The sequence below is a fragment of the Pinus tabuliformis genome, chromosome 2_2 (genome assembly GCF_031772625.1).
Source record: "Pinus tabuliformis cultivar Carrire ecotype Pingquan chromosome 2_2, CPIR1, whole genome shotgun sequence".
In the NCBI taxonomy this organism is placed as follows: Eukaryota; Viridiplantae; Streptophyta; class Pinopsida; order Pinales; family Pinaceae; genus Pinus; species Pinus tabuliformis.
Window position 1 is genome coordinate 1,219,524,266 of NC_142300.1, and position 17,153 is coordinate 1,219,541,418.

The window sequence follows — 17,153 nt, forward strand, 5'->3', positions numbered from 1 at the left end:
TTTTAATGCTTATTTGAATTGTATTGTAAGTGGGTGCATTTTTGGTTGAAGCAGACACCCTTCATTTGTTAACCTAAATTGTTGAGAAAATGGATTGAATTGACGAGTTATTAAAGTTACTTAACACTTTAATAGTTTGTATTATTGACGATGTTGACCCTGCTGCCTACACCTACCTACAAGTCAGTGAGAAAAGCCTTCAACCCCACAAGGTGTGGTTGGTGGCAAAGAACTCAGAGAAGGCGCTGTCAAACTAATCCCGACTCTTTCTGTTTGAGCTATCTCCTAGGTTAGCTAAGGGGGGTGGTCCCTAGTGAAAAGTTAAGTTAAAAAGATGTGAGCTTTTAGGAGAGTTGTTAGAGTTAAATAGGTTATTTCTTTAAGATTTATAAGCGAAACTGATATGAGCAATAACCATCAATACATAAGATAAGCATGAAATACATAAACAACCAGCGCCTTCAAAGTATTGCTTTTTAAGAAATGAAATTGTATTTGCTTAAAATGAAGTGAAATGCTTTCAAATGGAAAGCCAAAATAATCATGAAAAGTGAAACAATAAATTGTTAGCACAAGATATTATAAATGCTTTTAAGATGAATAAGTCTACAAATCAAAGCATGGAAACTATCTTGCTCAAAAAGATACCATTAGAAATCTACTTGTGAGAATGAGATTATAAAAAGAACTCAAATGTTAGACCATGCTGACAACATGCAATTAAGTTTACAACACCAAAATAATAGTACTTGAAAGTGAAATCAACCATTCATGGCAATATGCAATTAAACCAAAAGATAAGCCAATTTCCAAGTACAAGAAAATTACAATGCTTGCATCCAAAGTGCCTCTTGAAATAAGATTTGAATTTGAGACTTTAAACCATCAAGATAACAAGAAATTTAAGAACGTTGCAAACAAAGCAAATGTGATGGAATGTTGTTCTTGGTTTATTTTATTAATTAGTGCTAAGGCAAAGTTACAATTGAACTCTAGTCCTCAGACCTCATCCTCACCCAAATATTTAGATCTCACAATGAAGAGTCAATAGAAGTAGAGGGTCCCTAAAAGTCTATTCAACCAACTTAAGTTGGAGGTAAGTTTTAGTGAGGCTTGGGGCCTTCCTATACTAAAATGCTTAGATGAAGTGCAAATTGTGTTAATTCCCCAAATTAAACTAATGCTTCATGCAAATGCTTCAAAGAGAAATAGTTTGCAAAACTTGAGAGGCTAGAATGTAAATAAGCTCATATGTGTTTGCACCATTGAATGGAAAATAAGCAAGTAAAATGGAATAGATTTATTTAAGCTACAATCGTTTCAAATTAATGATAGTGCTTCAATAATTTTCATGACATATAGCATAAATTGACCAAGTATTGAGGCATATACTTGAAGAAATTATGAAACAATTAAAACTTGCCAAAGTATGAAGTGTTTACACATAAGATGAGATTTTCTCAAGTTTATAATTTGGAAGCGTATGCATGTGGGAATTTAAATATAAGATTAGTAAAAAATTGCATGTGGAGTGAAATGTGTTGATTTTAAACATGCACAATATGAAATTAAAAGCTAGAAAATTAAGAAAAACTAGAAGCAAGATTAGGCCACCCACAACAATCCCTTTTCTAAATGAGGAAGGAGGATGCCATGGGAAAAATCCCAAGCTCCCTCCAACAAAATTCTTTATCTTCTATTAGCGCTTAAAGAGGGTAAAAATGCCTCTCAGAGGGCAGCGCACAATACAAGAGAGATGTTTACCAAGATGGGACTCTAACAAAGCTAGACGCTCTCCCCAAAAAATATAACAACAACAAACTTGAAGATGAAAAAACTCTCCAAAAGAGATTCACAGGGCTCAAAAGGCCCGTGGCCTAGATGGGTTTTCAACTCTCTCCCAAGTGCTTATGGCCTCCCCAGAAATCAGTCTTTGGATAGCGTGAGGGGGTCTTGCATACACACGAGTGAGTAGTTTTCCAAAGCTTCTCTTCAAGCTCTTTGCTGTCCAATGCTCAAGCCTATGGGCTGCAAAACACAAAAAAAACAGCCAATTGTTAGTGTGAAATTAGGAAAAAGAAACCAAAACTAAACTTGACATTTATTTTACAAAGTACTGGCTCAAGTAATGGGAGTGAACCCCCATGCCTGCCTAGCTTTGGAAATGACTCTTGAATAGGATATATAACTTTGAAAGAACTAGAATCAAAGAAGTATTTTGAATTTAAATGAATGATCAAGTAGCTATAGAGTAAGAAAGCTCTCTTTTGCTCTTCGTTGGATGGAAAACTTGGAGTGAAAAAATGGCTGAGTCTTGGATCGCTGTGACTATAAGAGTGAGTTGATTTAATTAAGATTTTTCCCACTTCCAGATGGATTCCCGCACGCAATACAAAAGATCTTTCCTACACACTTGAACACCTATTAATTTGCACAAGATTAGAGCAATATAATGAAGAAGATAAACCAAGCATTCCTCTTAAAATGAATTGGCAAGTTTATCCCTAGAATACTATTCTAAATCAATGATATGTGCAAGATATATTTCACACATCAATCCAAGCAAGATGGCAAGTATAAACTTAATATTAATTCAATATGTGAAAGAAATTAAACATAGTAATAGTAGTATGAAAGGACATCACCTTATAAAGCCAAGAGAACACCATCCAGATAGCCCCAAATTCTTGATTGTATTAATAAAGTATCAAAGTACAAAATGACAGAGTTTCCTCAAGTCCAATAGCTCATTACATGATATAATATGAGAGCATATAGCCTCATTATATAGAGATTTGGGAGCAAATCCCAAGGAAGAATGCATGTGAGAACTAAACTTGGAGCAAATCCCAAGGAAATATAAGTCAAGTTCGATGTGGAGAAGATACAGATATTAGAGCAAAATCGAATTCCATATGTGCATATCAAGGGAAATCGAATTCCATATATGGCATAGTAAACTCATCCGTGAGTGAATCCAAGTACCGTGATAACTCCAGTCAACAAATGCAAACTCGAACTAAGTGATGCCACATATGTAGATGATCCCCAGATAGCTCTGTGTGATTCCTCCATGAACTACGTGATTCCTCCATGTGCAACTCGTACTTCTCAAGAGTGGAGTGCTAAGAGTAGAAGAACCTGAGATCACTGTGAGATGCAGCCCCACCTAATCTTCAATCCAAATATACCATGGAATATTCCTTCAGTGCATGAGCTCCTCTAATAAATTCGATTTTCCACATGTGCAACTGATGCTTTATCTCTAGGAAATTTGATTTTATGAAATAATGGTGTATTTATGATGCAGTGTGTTCAGTCATCTTCCACATGTCCGTTGTCTCAATTCGTTGACTTAGGATAATTTTCAAGTCATTTCCATGTCATTCTGTCACATGGAATAATTTATTTCTCTCTATTTTATTTAATTCTAGCCTAATTAAATGCCACAATTTTCACTAAATTTAGGAGATGTGGGTTTTGAGGGTTCAAAACATATTATTAACCCCTCAAAGTGTGTCATAGTAGAAAGTTGAGGGTGAGAGGTGTAATTTTGATTGCTCATACTCCATGCAACTTCTCTAGACTACACTTTTTAGAATTTAAATACAATTTTATTTGCAATTTTTGACCGGCGGGAAATCTAAAAATATAAAAAATGACTACCTAGACCTAACCAAATTCCACGAATTTTTTTTGTGATCTAGTATGGTAATATACATCGACTCTAGACACTAAGATGTGTTAGGGGCTCAACCTTCAAACTGTCACCCCAGCGTTGGGGTAAAAAGTGAGTGAAAAAACCTAGAAAATAATCCGCCTCTGAAAAAGAAAGGATAATTAACCAGATAAAAAACACTCCAAGGTGTACTCGTTTGTTGATCGAGTCCCAACATCTTAGGCCTGTTACAGACTCAAAACTCATCATTACTAGTATCATTTATTACAATTTCCTGCAGGGTGTGGAATCTGGGTACAAGGAAGATGATGAGAAGATAGAAGTAGAGTTAAAAAACTCTGTTAACTGATGATATCTGATGGTACAAGTGTCATCCGGAGCAACCCTGGGCATGGAGTCTTTCATATAATCATCAGATGTGATCATAGTGGTCAACAAACGACACAATCAAATTTGGCAAAGCCACTCTCTCGAAAATTCTAACATGTTTACAAGATTCATAGGACAAGATTGAGTTTCTTCACAGCCTCAAGAGATGCATTATAGCAAAAGAATCAACATTTTGAACTGTTTCTTGTCCATAACACTTCTCTGTTTGTGATTGATTCTCATCAACAACCAATACATGATCAGATCAGTGACACCACTTTAGGGGCAGTTTCACATGAATATGCAAAATTCAACTTGAACTTCCTACGTCCATCCTTAGACCTTGGGAAGAATTCATCAATAACAAGCATAGAATCGGTCTTGGATATGTAAAGTATGCGACCTTTCACATTCTAGACTACTCTAAACCAATCTAGTTTCAGAGTGTTGGGTTTCTTCAGGAGAATTTTTCTTCACCTGCTCCACATTCACTTTAGATTATCAATTTCCAAAATTGTTATCGGGTTTTCCATGTGAAAGATCAGTGTTTTGATCTTCATCCTTGTGAGCATTGTGGAAAGCATACTCATCATTCAAACAAATGTTCCTGACACAAGACTCTTGCAAGAGCAAAGATTCAACTTTGATGGATCACTTCTTGGCAATGGTCTTCAGTCGCCAAGAAGATATGTCGGTCGTATTGTAGAGGTCATTTTTGTAGTAGAGAGATCTTCTTCTTCTCACCTTGTATCTGACAGAGGGGAAATTGATAGTCAGCTACTAGTTTCGAATTCATATGAAGTGAACTAGAGGCTAGAGCCAGAGCTAGTCAGAGCTAGAGTAACAGCTGTAGCCAAAGGCAAACTTTGTATCTGACGGGGGAAGTTGATAGTCAGCTACTAGTTTCAAATTCATATGAAGTGAACTAGAGGCTAGAGCTAGAGCTAGTCAGAGCTAGAGTAACAGCTGTAGCCAAAGGCAAACTTTGTATCTGACGAGGGAAATTGATAGTCAGCTACTAGTTTCGAATTCATATGAAGTGAACTAGAGGCTAGAGCCAGAGCTAGTCGGAGCTAGAGTAACAGCTGTAGCCATAGACAAACTCATGTTTTGTGAGCATGATATGGTTGGTTGCCTGCCTTAAACCAATGCCGGTAGAAGACTTCAGCTTCTGCTACTCATTTCATCAGTTTCTGGTTATCTTTAGATCATCATTAGGGAGCACTTCCATTTCATAGAAGACTTCAGCTTCTAGCCAGATTTGGAATTGTTTCAGTAACTGCTTTGAGCCAAGTCCAGAGTTGGTGATCAGTCTTAAACCACCACCAGTAGAACACTCCGACTTCTGTTACTCATTTGGTTTGTGGTGTTCTGTAAACCACCATTTCAAAATTCAGAGAGCACATCCAGCCATTGGCTGCTATACACCTCTATATTTCTGCTCTCTTCTTGGACTCACATACATCCCTTAGGATCAGGGGGGAGGGGGTAATGTTGGAAACATAATTCTCTTGGGTTATGCAAATTTGGCTTATTCACTTGAGAGGAAGGCAAAAAGCCTCAAGTGAATGCCAACAGTCATGAGAAGTCCAAGAAACTTAGAAACCTCTTGAAAGATGAAACCAAGGGTCAATGAAATGTATTTATATGTATATCTTGTGAATAAGAATGCATCACATGATTATCTAAATTTGTCTATTATCTTTGTGTGTTCTAACAGTTTAATTTGATCATTTCCTAAATTTTTAGACATGAATAATACTATCAGACTTCTACAGTTATTTTCTATCAATTCTTTTATTTATTTGGCAGTTACAAATTTTGAAACCGCTTGTAATTTTTTTATTTTTAGCTTTCAGTGATTCCATTTTTTAAAAGATCCTGCCCAAAAATTGTGACGGCCTTTGTAAAATATAAGATCTAGATACTTTAAGGTGGTGGAGGACATCAGATCATAAATAACAATATTTCTGGTTCTCCTTTACTGATTTGTTCTGGAATATTTGATAGTAGACAAACTAGGAAATGTATTATGAATAAAGGAACAATTTCTTTCAAATATGACATGATCTGTTTTTAATTAGTTCGTTTTACTTGTTTGCGGATATTGTTGAATGTATTTGCTAGTATCTGATTAGTGATTGAATTAAACGTTGAAGGGAGTCTGCAAAATTATGGTCTTGCAACTTCAGCTTACAGCTTGCAAATGCTTTGACAACTGAAGGGGATTTTCAAGGTGCAATACGTGCTTTAGAGACTGGACAGCAGCATGCTAGTGAAATGAAGTATCCTGAACTTGAGGTCTATATCTTGTTTATGCTAATGCTCTAACGATGACAGTTGATTTTTGGGCTTTCTGGTAGTGTTATTAGCATTGATTCTGAGAACACAATATTTTTCTATTCTATAACAGTATTCTGATATTGGTTTTTGATTGGAGGGCTTTTTGGTGAGTTAATATTGTCGCTGATAAGATGAATTTATCATGATCTGCTAGATGGTCTTTGCAACATCGATATTGCACGTTCATCTTATGCAGTGGGAAGATGCAAGTGCTTTAGAGAGAGCTGTGAACAAATGTGATGCCATTTGGAATTCAATTCCTGAGGATCAAGTAAGTTTGCTGTTTTCTGTAGTTGTACATTCTTGTGGCTGTTAATTAAGCACTCAATTTGCTAGGCTATGCTTTCTGTTTACAAATCTGAAATATGTCTGAGAAATTTGCTGATCAAAAGCTAGGTTGCAAGAAAGTGGAATTGAAGTTTTGAAGTTCATCAAAGACATACATTTTTTTTCACACTAATGGTTAGATTTTATATGAAAAAATGCTGCAGATTTACCTGTACAGCAGAGCACATACTTTCAAATTAGGCTCCAGTTGTTCACTTTTCAGTAGATAAGAACCTTATGGTGGCCATTTCAATCTGTCTAAGGACTAGAGACTGGATATATCACTTGATTTGACTTGTACAAGTATAGACTTTGACAAATTGTCCAAGTGATAGGGTATATCAACAAAGCATACTCGACTATACTAAAAGGATCTCAGATGCAACTTTATCATGTGGGGGAAACTTTGATTTGTAAGCAGCAGCAAGCGAACTTGGAGCATCCCGGGTTTTATTTTGTCCTGCCTCTATTTCTTGATGCTCGCAGTTGAATTTTTTCCTTTTGATGAGTGGGGGCAAACTGTAGAGTTTCAATGCATTTTTTCTCAATGAACCAATACATGAGATGGCAAGTGTGGAGGATGAATATACAGTTTGGAGGGCCTTTGCTTCTTAAAAATGAAATAGTGGAGGCGTTGTTAATCCCTAGTAGATTTGTGCAATTGGAGGGTTAAGATCCAGTGAGATTCCATCACACCAGACATTGACATGGATTAGGGTTCCTTATTGGGTTAGGTTCATCAAAGTCTAGAAAACTACTATTTTTAGTAGTTGCTGTTTTTTTTTTCACTTGGAGATCAGGGGCCCTCATGTCAAAGAAAATTATATTTTCTTGATCCTTTAAAAACAATGACTCCTGTTGCCCCAAAATCTCGTAGGCCTAGTGCAAGGCCTGGGTGAGTGTCAGCCCTTATGGCAACAAAGAGGAAAGGTTGCCACTGTTACCTCAGCAACCTTCCTCTTGCCCTTTAGTGGGATTTAAACCACAAGGCAGGCTTCCCTAAATCACCTATACAACTACTCTAATACCAAGGCTTATGGTGATGAGTTTTAAAAGTCTAAAGTTGGATAGAGTAATGGCAGGGCCAAAGATGGCCTAGGTTTTCTATGCTTTGATTCAAGTACTCCAAGCCTAGAGCACTAAATGGGCTGCTATAAGTTAGGGTTAGGATGATATTCAATAATACAACATTCAATGTCATATAGAAGCCATAGAAAAGGCCTAAAAATGATATTCAACAAGAAAGGAACAAGACCTTCTAATAGAGGTTAGGTTTAGGCTAGGATAAATACTAAATAGCTTTATCGCTGTTAGTTATGCATAAACAACAATAAAAAGGGGGGACATTAGCCCTATCTAGGAGACCTAGGTAGTGCCCTATGCTAAATTTTGCAATTAGAAAATTTATAGAGGCAATTCCTAAATTATGAGCCACCCACATGCATTTAAATTACACTTTTATGCATAAATCTGCTCTAGAAACGCGAGTGGCTGCCCTAGCTGTCTAGGAGAGAGAAAAAGAGAGTTTTACTGAGTTTTATGGTGATCAACACACTCTTAGACCAGAGTCTTTATGGCACAATTTCAAGGGAAGGATATTGATGGAGTAAGGGGGGATGCCTAGGGCATCCACTTCTAAAAGCCTAGCTATTGCTCTTGCGAGGGGAGAAATTAAATATAGGGTTTGCAAATTAAGAGTTTCCTTGTAGGCCATAGAAGGGACAAGTTTATATGCAATATTGAAGCAAAATTTCAGCAATGATAAATCATTTAGTCATGGAATAATTGAAACCCTACTTTTAACATAAATCATGTAGAATATCAATATTAAGACAATAAACTTACAAAGTCCTCCACAAAAGGAACTTCTTTCAATCCCAGAACAATGTCTCCATGCAAAATTCATAGCCTCAAGCGAGTCACACTAAGGAAGATCACATTTTGCCCAATGTAGTGAAAAAAATTAGCTCGCACTCATAGAGAGGATTAAAATTCGATGTGTGATGATGAGAAAGTGAAATGAGGGGAGGTTCTATTTATATGCAACCTATCCCACTCATTTTCACAATAATTCAACTAATAAATCCCTATTGACAACTTTACTATAAGTGTTCCAGAAGAAAAAGGTTATATTTCGGCTTCATAGCTCAAAAACATAACAAAAGTGCCATAAATGCTCATACGTGTGGGAGAAATTTCTCCTCAAGCAAGAAGTCATCCTCCAAATGAGCTCTAGGAGCCACAAAAAGATGTGATATGGGCTAATGTGTGCTCCGTACTGAAAGATCATGTGCAAGCCTCCAAAGTGCCTCTATGCCAACACATCATATTTGTGGTGTCCTATGTCACCCTAAAAGAGGCAAGAGGGGTGATATGGCATTCTTTAACTCAAGCATTGGGGCTCCAAAGTGATGTACAAGTCGTCCCTTGCCATCTCAGGGATGACCATCATCATTTGGGCTTCGGAACAAGTGATGCCCATCAAATAGTGTCAAGGCTAGCTTAGGGGCATCTTGGGTCCACTGGGCACATCATCAATATCTCCAACGCCAAGCTCCACAGGCTTAGTGTTTTGACATTGGGGGGTCCCTCAAAATGTCAAGTATAATGTGGGGTCATCAAGTAGCCCAACGCTTTGCTCTAGATAGGCAATGCTGCATCAACAAGGTCATACTGTCTCTTTGTAGTGGATAAAATGGCATCTATTGCTTCGCTGAGAAGGTGGGAAAATCACCTCAAGCAATATCTGCTGCTGTGATGAGAAGAACTTGACAAAACCCTCTCAAGATCAAGTGAAAATCAACAATTGTGAGGTACAAAAACCATGGATGCATCATAGTGGACCATACATAATGCTAGGGGCACAATAATACTTCACACAAAGATCACCATCAAATGTGCAATTAGATCGAGTCCCATAAAAATTCTCCCTCATTATGTTAGGGATGGTTAGATGGATAACTCTATTAGGTGTTTCGAGCGCCCAAGGTAAATCGACAATTCTCAATTCCCAAGTTAGTCCATCAATCCAAAGGTGTGAAGATGGTGGCAACGGAGTGGGCATGACTTCATGGAAATGTGTCATAGCCAAGTGACCTGCTAGTGGTGGTCCAATATCTTGAGTATATAGATGTAAGGAGGGAGCAATAGTGGAGGCATCAATTACCCCTTTCCTTGGCCTGCTTTTTCCACCCATCTGGTGCACCTTTTACTTCTTTATGATATGCTTTGATGTGGGTTTATAACTCTGGAGCCCAAGTTTGCTTTTTGAGATTTAGCATTTAATACCCCTTAATGATGAGGCAATTTATTGTCCATTAGGGTTGGGATTGTTACCCACCAAAATGGGTAACCCCATAGGAGAAAACTTTTCTCCTACATTTGAAAGCCAACTAGTGAGCAACCCCTGAAAACCACTATCTGATGATGATATGCCATGTGCCTCCACCATCTACATCAGCCACATACCTCTCACCATTCAACATTACCACTTGGACAAAGTGTTGAGAAATCTAGGGCATTGTAATTAAGTGATTTCTCTTCTATTAGTATCTGCTTGTGAGTGCTTTTTACTTCTTTAGATTAGGATCTTCTTTTATTTAGGTTATTAGTGTTCTTCTTCTTCAAACAACTACCAATGTATAAACCATAAAGATACAAGAGACACAGAATATAGGTTATCAGCTAGGGTCAACACCTCTCACTCTTTGAGAGGAAAACCCGAACAAATTCTTCTTCTTATAGAGATTCGAATTGATGAATATCAAGACCAAGACCCTTGACCTATTTGCCTCTCCAAGACCAAGACACAAAGCTTCTTAGCTTGACCCCTTCCTTCCTTGAGTCAACGATGGTCAACTTGCTGATTCTTCTTTCCTTCTCAGCTGCTCCTTAGACTTCGGCTTCTTGCAATTCTTGGCTTCCTTAAGAAACCCTAGCACGTGTGAATTATCAAGATTGTAACCTTGAATTCTTTCGCTTTAGTTGGAGGCTACTTTCTTGTCAACTCGACTTGCACTCTAGACTTGTCCTCTTGCTTGATTTGACCTTTTACGATCACTGATATAGTCTCGGCTTCCCTTGTAGCAGATGGTCCTTCTCCTCGCACGTGTGATGGATATTAGCCCTTAAAACAACCCAAACCAACTTGTCTTGTAGTCCTTCCTTCTTCGCTTGGAGAGAGGCTTCCTTTATGTAATTTCTCCCTTCCTTTTGCAGTCTTGTTCTTGTCCGAAGTTCTCTGAAATTTTGCTTTGGAATGGAGTACGAACAACCCTATTTATAGTTGTTTCCCATAAAAAATAAGCCGACATGACATGATTTGAGCCGACATGTCTATTTGAGAGATTTATATTATTCTTTTGAAGTCGACTTGAAGGAGGTGACTGATCCAGTTGGATATTGGTGGCCACCCGCCAAGTCCACTTGGACCCCCACCATTGTTTCTTCAGCTTTTCGGTTTCCTTAACTGTTGCACAATTTACTATTTTTAGCAGTTTTTCGGGTCTTGAACTTCCAAAGCCGTTTTGAGGCCCTAAACGACGTTTTTTGGACCTATGTTGCTCTTCCCAAAGTTGTAGTTCTCAGTAGATATTTCTAACGAGATATTGTGCGCGTCAAACGAAGATCGTATGACAAAGTTACAACACCGGGAAGTTGATGTACCAATTTACCGAAACGGGGCCCACAGTTTGGCGTTTCATCTAGGGTTAGGTTTTTGGATGTTTAGGGTTTTCCATTGTTTCTCAACAATAAATAGGCCTTCGAGTCTCATTGTAACACAGTTCATAGGCATGTAGCCGCCACATATCTTCTCAGAGATAAGATACCATCGCCCTAGCTAGTTTATTTCTATTTCTGTTTGTAAGCATATTTCATTGTTTTACAGTAATGAAATGAAGTATTATTTCTGCTGCATCTGTATATGTATGGTTATCAATGTTTTAAAACTCCGACTCGGCCGAGGGTTGACTCCGACTCCGACTCGGTATCGACTCGGCCGGCTCGATTTCAATGACTCGGTCCTTGTAAAAAATACATTAAATATTTATTTTTTATAAAAACACATAATTTTAAAGATTTTCATTCATGTTTCCAAACACACAGCATTAGAATATAGATAGAAGGCCACATATGATCAAAGTAGGCTCATGAATATATCCATTATATCAAAATGGCACCCAGTACATTGTCCAATACATACACGATGATGATATAGAGATCAAAACAAAAACACATAACCAAGGAGGCTATAAATGGCCTCTACAACAAAACTCTGTGACCAGTACTACTGGCTACTGCTAGAGTTGCCAACATCATCTGGCTCAGTTTTACTTGGGAGCAGGAGCGAAAGTGGGGAGCGAGAGCGAAAACGGGAGCGGGAGCGACATTTTGAGAAGCTCTTGGTTTGGGAGTGAATCCCAGAGGAGTTCGACAACCAGTGTCACAAACATCAAGGTACATAGAGGGATTGGTGCTCTTGATTAAATACGAGTTCCAGAATCCATACCCTAATACATGACAAAATTCAATGGAAACATTGCAATCCTCCAATCCTGAAACCCTGAAAAACTGATAAGTCTGCTGGATTTTGAATGAAATCTAAAATTCTACTTTATCCATATGAAATCCAATGAGGCCGAAACCACTCTCAAACATCCTGAGTCATTTCATGGTAATGTTAAAAATTTAAGTAAAAGGATGAAAATGAAGATTAAGGAGAATGTCACTTTTACTTTAAGAATTTAACATTACCATGAAAATTTATAACTGCTTGGAGTCCAAACCAACCAAAAAAAAATTTAAAAATCCATTAAAATTTTATTAAATCGCAGTTTGACATGATGTTGGGCGTTTTTTTGTGACTCGGCCGAGTCATAACGGAAACTGCCGAGTTGGCCGAGTCAGCCATGACTCGACCGAGTCATGGAATGACTCGGCCGAGTCATGGTTGACTCGGCTAGTCGAACCGTTCCAAAGGCCGGGTCATAGAAAAAGGTATTGGCTCGGATCAACCCGGCCGTTTCGGTTTCGAAACGGCCGTTTCTTAAAACAATGATGGTTATATTTGTAATTTGTTGCGTTCCTATTTAAATCCGAATCAGTGGTATCAGAGCGGTTTGCTCTTTCTATGTCTTTCTTTGCATGTCCCCAATGAGGTCAGGATATAAGGAGTTAGGGCTTGAACTGGTCGAACCTTTGCAAGACCAGACTCGCAAATTCTGATGGCCTCCCATGGCTGATGAAAAGAAAGACGGGGGGGCAAGAGATCCTATCAAAATCTTGCTTGAAGAGGCCCTCGAGTGACAAAGGAACGCGATGATGGACAACTTTGCCCAGATCCTTCGGCGGCTACGCAGGGGCGAGACATCTACTTCCAGCAGCTACTCTGGAAGCGCCACACCCTTTAAGGTACAAGTTAACTTTGACATTCCTATATTTGAGGGTCAGATAGATGCAAATGCCGTAGATAAATGGTTAAATCTGCTAGAAGGGTATTTTTCTGTTCATGATTTTTCCGGTCGGGAAAAGATTACTTTCGCTCTTCTCAAAGCTGCCCCCCACGTCAAGGGTTGGTGGGAAACCTACTGCGAGTAGATGGATGAAAGTACAGCCCCACTGTTTTCAGCCGCACCCACTTGGAATTCATTTCGGACTACCATCAAGGAGCAGTACTACCTTGTCAGAAGCTATGAGGATCAATACATAAAGTGGACCACGCTGCGGCAGGGAAGGGACCAAGACGTGCTGGAGTTTACCAATATTTTCCATACCCTTTGCACAAAGTTGGGTATCAAGGATTCAGAGCAGCATTTGGTACTCAAATACCGTGGCTGCCTGCACAAGTACATCCAGGAAGAAATAGAATTCCTGAACATCTCCTCGCTCGGCACAGCATACCGATATGCCGTCAAGATCAAGCAAAAGTTTAAACAGAAGAAGCGAGACTTTGGATCTGCGAATCTGAAGCAAGGGAAAGGTGCCCCCAAACTGCAGAACAAAGGACAAAGCCAAGGCGGGGCGGCCCAAGATAACCCGCCAAAGTTGCAAGCAAAGAACAACGCCACGAAGCCGAAAAAGGACACGGGAAAGTGGTGTGAGTTCCATAAGAGCTCCACTTACAACACAAGTGAGTGTTGGGCCAAGGAGTCACTGGTGGCTGAGCTAAAGGTTTCAGAATCAGATGCATGTTCCGACTCTGAGTCAGAACCCAACAAGGGGAATGACAAAGGGAAGCAGATTCGGTGCGGAGCCCAACGCCACCGTTGCCACCACGAAGATCCAGAAGGAGGAACCCGAAGATCCAGAGGAGGAGGAGCGTCTCTTCTACTCCCAGATGTGGGTAAAGGGTTCCCCGCTATAGTTCATTGTCGACAACGGGAGCCAAAAGAACCTTATTTCGGCAGAGGTCATGCAGCGGCTGGGCTTACTGACCACAACACATCCACAACCGTACACCATTGGGTGGCTTCACCAAGGACGGGATCTTTGCGTGAGCCAACAGTGTCGCCTTCCATACAACATCAAGTCCTTCACGGATGAGGTATTGTGTGATGTTGCTCCCCTTGATGTTTGTGATGTATTATTAGGACAACCATACTTGTGGAAGCGACATGCTGTGTATGAATCAAGGCCCCGTGCTGTTATTGTTACTTTGGGAAATAAGTTGTACAGGATACCGGAGGTAGCACCACCTACCACCATCTCTTTGGTTACTGCAAAACAATGCAGTAAGCTCATTTCCAAAACCATGAAATTTGTTTTCTTGATGATACGCCCTCAAGGAAAGAAGAAGACGGTGGCCACGCCCTCCAAATAGGGCCCCTCCGCACGACAACTACAGATGGACAAGGTCGTGGAGGAGTACAAGGACATCTTCACCTCCTCTGCAGGGGTTCCTCTACACTGTCAGGTCAAGTACTCCATCGATCTGACCCCAGGTGCGTCGCTACCTAATGGACCAATCTATTGGCGCTCCGTTCTGGAGAACGATGAAATCAAGAGGCAGATTCAAGAGCTGCTGTAGAAAGGTCACATCCGTTTGAGTTCATCGCCCTGTGGGAGCCTGATCGCGTTGGTACAAAAGAAGGATGGGACTTGGAGACTCTGTGTTGATTATCGGGCACTGAACAAGATCACTGTCCGTAATAGGTACTTGATCCCACGGATTGATGACCTCCTGGACCAACTGAAGGGGGCAAAATATTTTAGCAAGATCGATTTGAAGTCAGGATATCACCAGGTACTAATCGAACTGTCCGATGTGTTGAAGACTGCCTTCAAAGCCAAGGAAGGCCTTTTCGAATGGTTGGTTATGCCCTTCGGATTGACAAATGCTCCTGTAACCTTCATGAGGCTAATGGATGACATCTTGCGGCCATTCACCAACTCATTTGTAGTGGTATACTTGGATGACATCCTGATCTTCAGCCAGAGTTGGGAAGAGCACCTCCACCACATCCGACAGGTTCTCCAAACATTGCGGCAACACGAGTTATGTGCCAATTTGGAGAAGTGCACTTTTGGCATGACCCAGGTTCAGTATCTGGGATACATTATTGATGAACGGGGGATGCATGTGGATCCAACCAAGATCCAAGTCATTCGGGATTGGCCATCTCCAACCACTCTGACAGAGCTCTGCAGCTTTCTAGGTCTTGCCAACTTCTACCGCAGGTTCATGTTGGGATTTTCTCATATCACTTGGCCCTTGAGTCAAGTCACCAAGGGAGGAGCGAAAGAAAAATTCTTTTGGTCTGAATCTCAACAGAAGGCATTCACAGAGTTGAAAGATCGCCTCTGCTCGGCACCAGTGCTCGCATTACCATACTTGCAACAACCATTTGAGGTTGAGACAGATGCCTCTGACTATGCTATTGGGGCAGTCCTTACTCAACACGGGCACCCAGTGGCATATCACAGTGAGACACTTTCAGACACAGTTCGAAAGTATCCCACTTGTGACAAAGAGATGTATTCCATTGTGCAGGCTTGCCGACAATGGAAACATTACATTTTGGGGAAGGAAACGGTCATCCACATAGACCACCGACCCCTGCAGTTCATACAGACCCAAGGGAAATTGCAGAATGATCGCCATCATAAGTGGTCCACATACCTGCAACAGTTCCATTTGAATATCAAGTATAAGAAGGGCAACACCAATAATGTTGCAGATTGCCTCAGTCGACCACCGATCATGGCGTTAACCACCGTGCTCAACTCTTGTGGGCACGAGACTTTTGATTGGCCACTTCTCTACAAAAGCGACCTAGAATTCGGCCACACATACCAGACACTCTTGGAGGGTCAGCATGTTTCAGATTTTCACCTCCAAGATGCCCTGTTATGCCACCTGGGTCACCTCAGTGTTCCTTCAAGCGAGCGTGCTAAGATGATTTAGGAAGCACAGTACAGTCGGGCTGTTGGGTATTTCGGGGTTGATAAAATGGTGGCAGTACTGCAGAAGTACTTCTATTGGCCGAATCTTCGACAGGATGTCGGGAAGTACATCAGATCATGCACTGCCTGCGCCATTGCCAAACCGACCATCAAGAAGCAAGGCCTCTATACCCCGCTACCTACCCCTAGTCGACCTTGGGAGTCCATCTCCATGGATTACATGTCAGGCCTTCCTTCTACTAAGCATGGAAACGACTGTGTTTTTATGGTTGTCGACAGGTTCTCGAAGATGGCCATTATGGCGGCCTACAAGAATATCACAGCCAAAGCCACTGCTAAACTCTTCTTTAAACGAGTGTGGGTACACTTTGGGATCCCACAGTGTATCATCTCAGATTAGGACAACAGGTTCCTTAGTACATTTTGGTCCAGTCTCTGGTTGACGCTGGACACCAAACTCACTAAGTCCACAGTGTTCCATCCTCAAACTGATGGCCAGACAGAGGTTGTCAATAGGATGATCGTACACATTCTGCGCATGTACAACTCAAAGCATCCACGCACATGGGATGAGAGCCTCCCCTATGTTCAACATAGCTACAACCGAGCTCTCCACAGCTCGACTGGCCACAACCCTTTTCAGGTGGGCTTGGGATTCCAGCCACTATGTCCCATTAATGTGGCCATGCCATTTGCAGCTACTCATGCAGGTTCGGCTCATGTTCAGTCCGAAACATATAAGGCAAACAACTTCATTAAGCACATCCAACATATTTTCCAGGTCCACGACATTCTGGAGAAATCAAATGCCAAGTACAAGCAGCGACATGATCAACATCGGGTGCCACACAAGTTTCAGGTGGGCGACAAAGTCTGGTTGCGTTTGCAAAAGGAATGCCTTACGGTAGCCTATCGGAAACTCAGACCACTCCGATATGGTCCTTACACCATTACCAAGGTTGTGGGAGACAGTGCATTTGAGCTCAACATTCCCCCATTCCTTGGCCTGCACCCAGTGTTCAATGTGGACTGC

At 40.5% G+C, this 17,153-nt stretch overlaps 1 protein-coding gene across 4 annotated transcripts in view; it reads left to right on the forward strand.

Moving 5' to 3' along the window:
- LOC149197884 (Tetratricopeptide repeat (TPR)-like superfamily protein) overlaps positions 1 to 17,153 on the forward strand; it is a 235,322-nt gene that overhangs the window by 89,989 nt on the left and 128,180 nt on the right. For all 4 annotated transcript variants that reach the window (XM_089406015.1, XM_089406016.1, XM_089406018.1 and 1 more), the window contains 2 exons: positions 6,208 to 6,349; positions 6,546 to 6,662. In XM_089406015.1, coding sequence (XP_089262141.1) covers positions 6,208 to 6,349; positions 6,546 to 6,662 — 259 coding nt within the window. The remainder of the gene's footprint in view (positions 1 to 6,207; positions 6,350 to 6,545; positions 6,663 to 17,153) is intronic.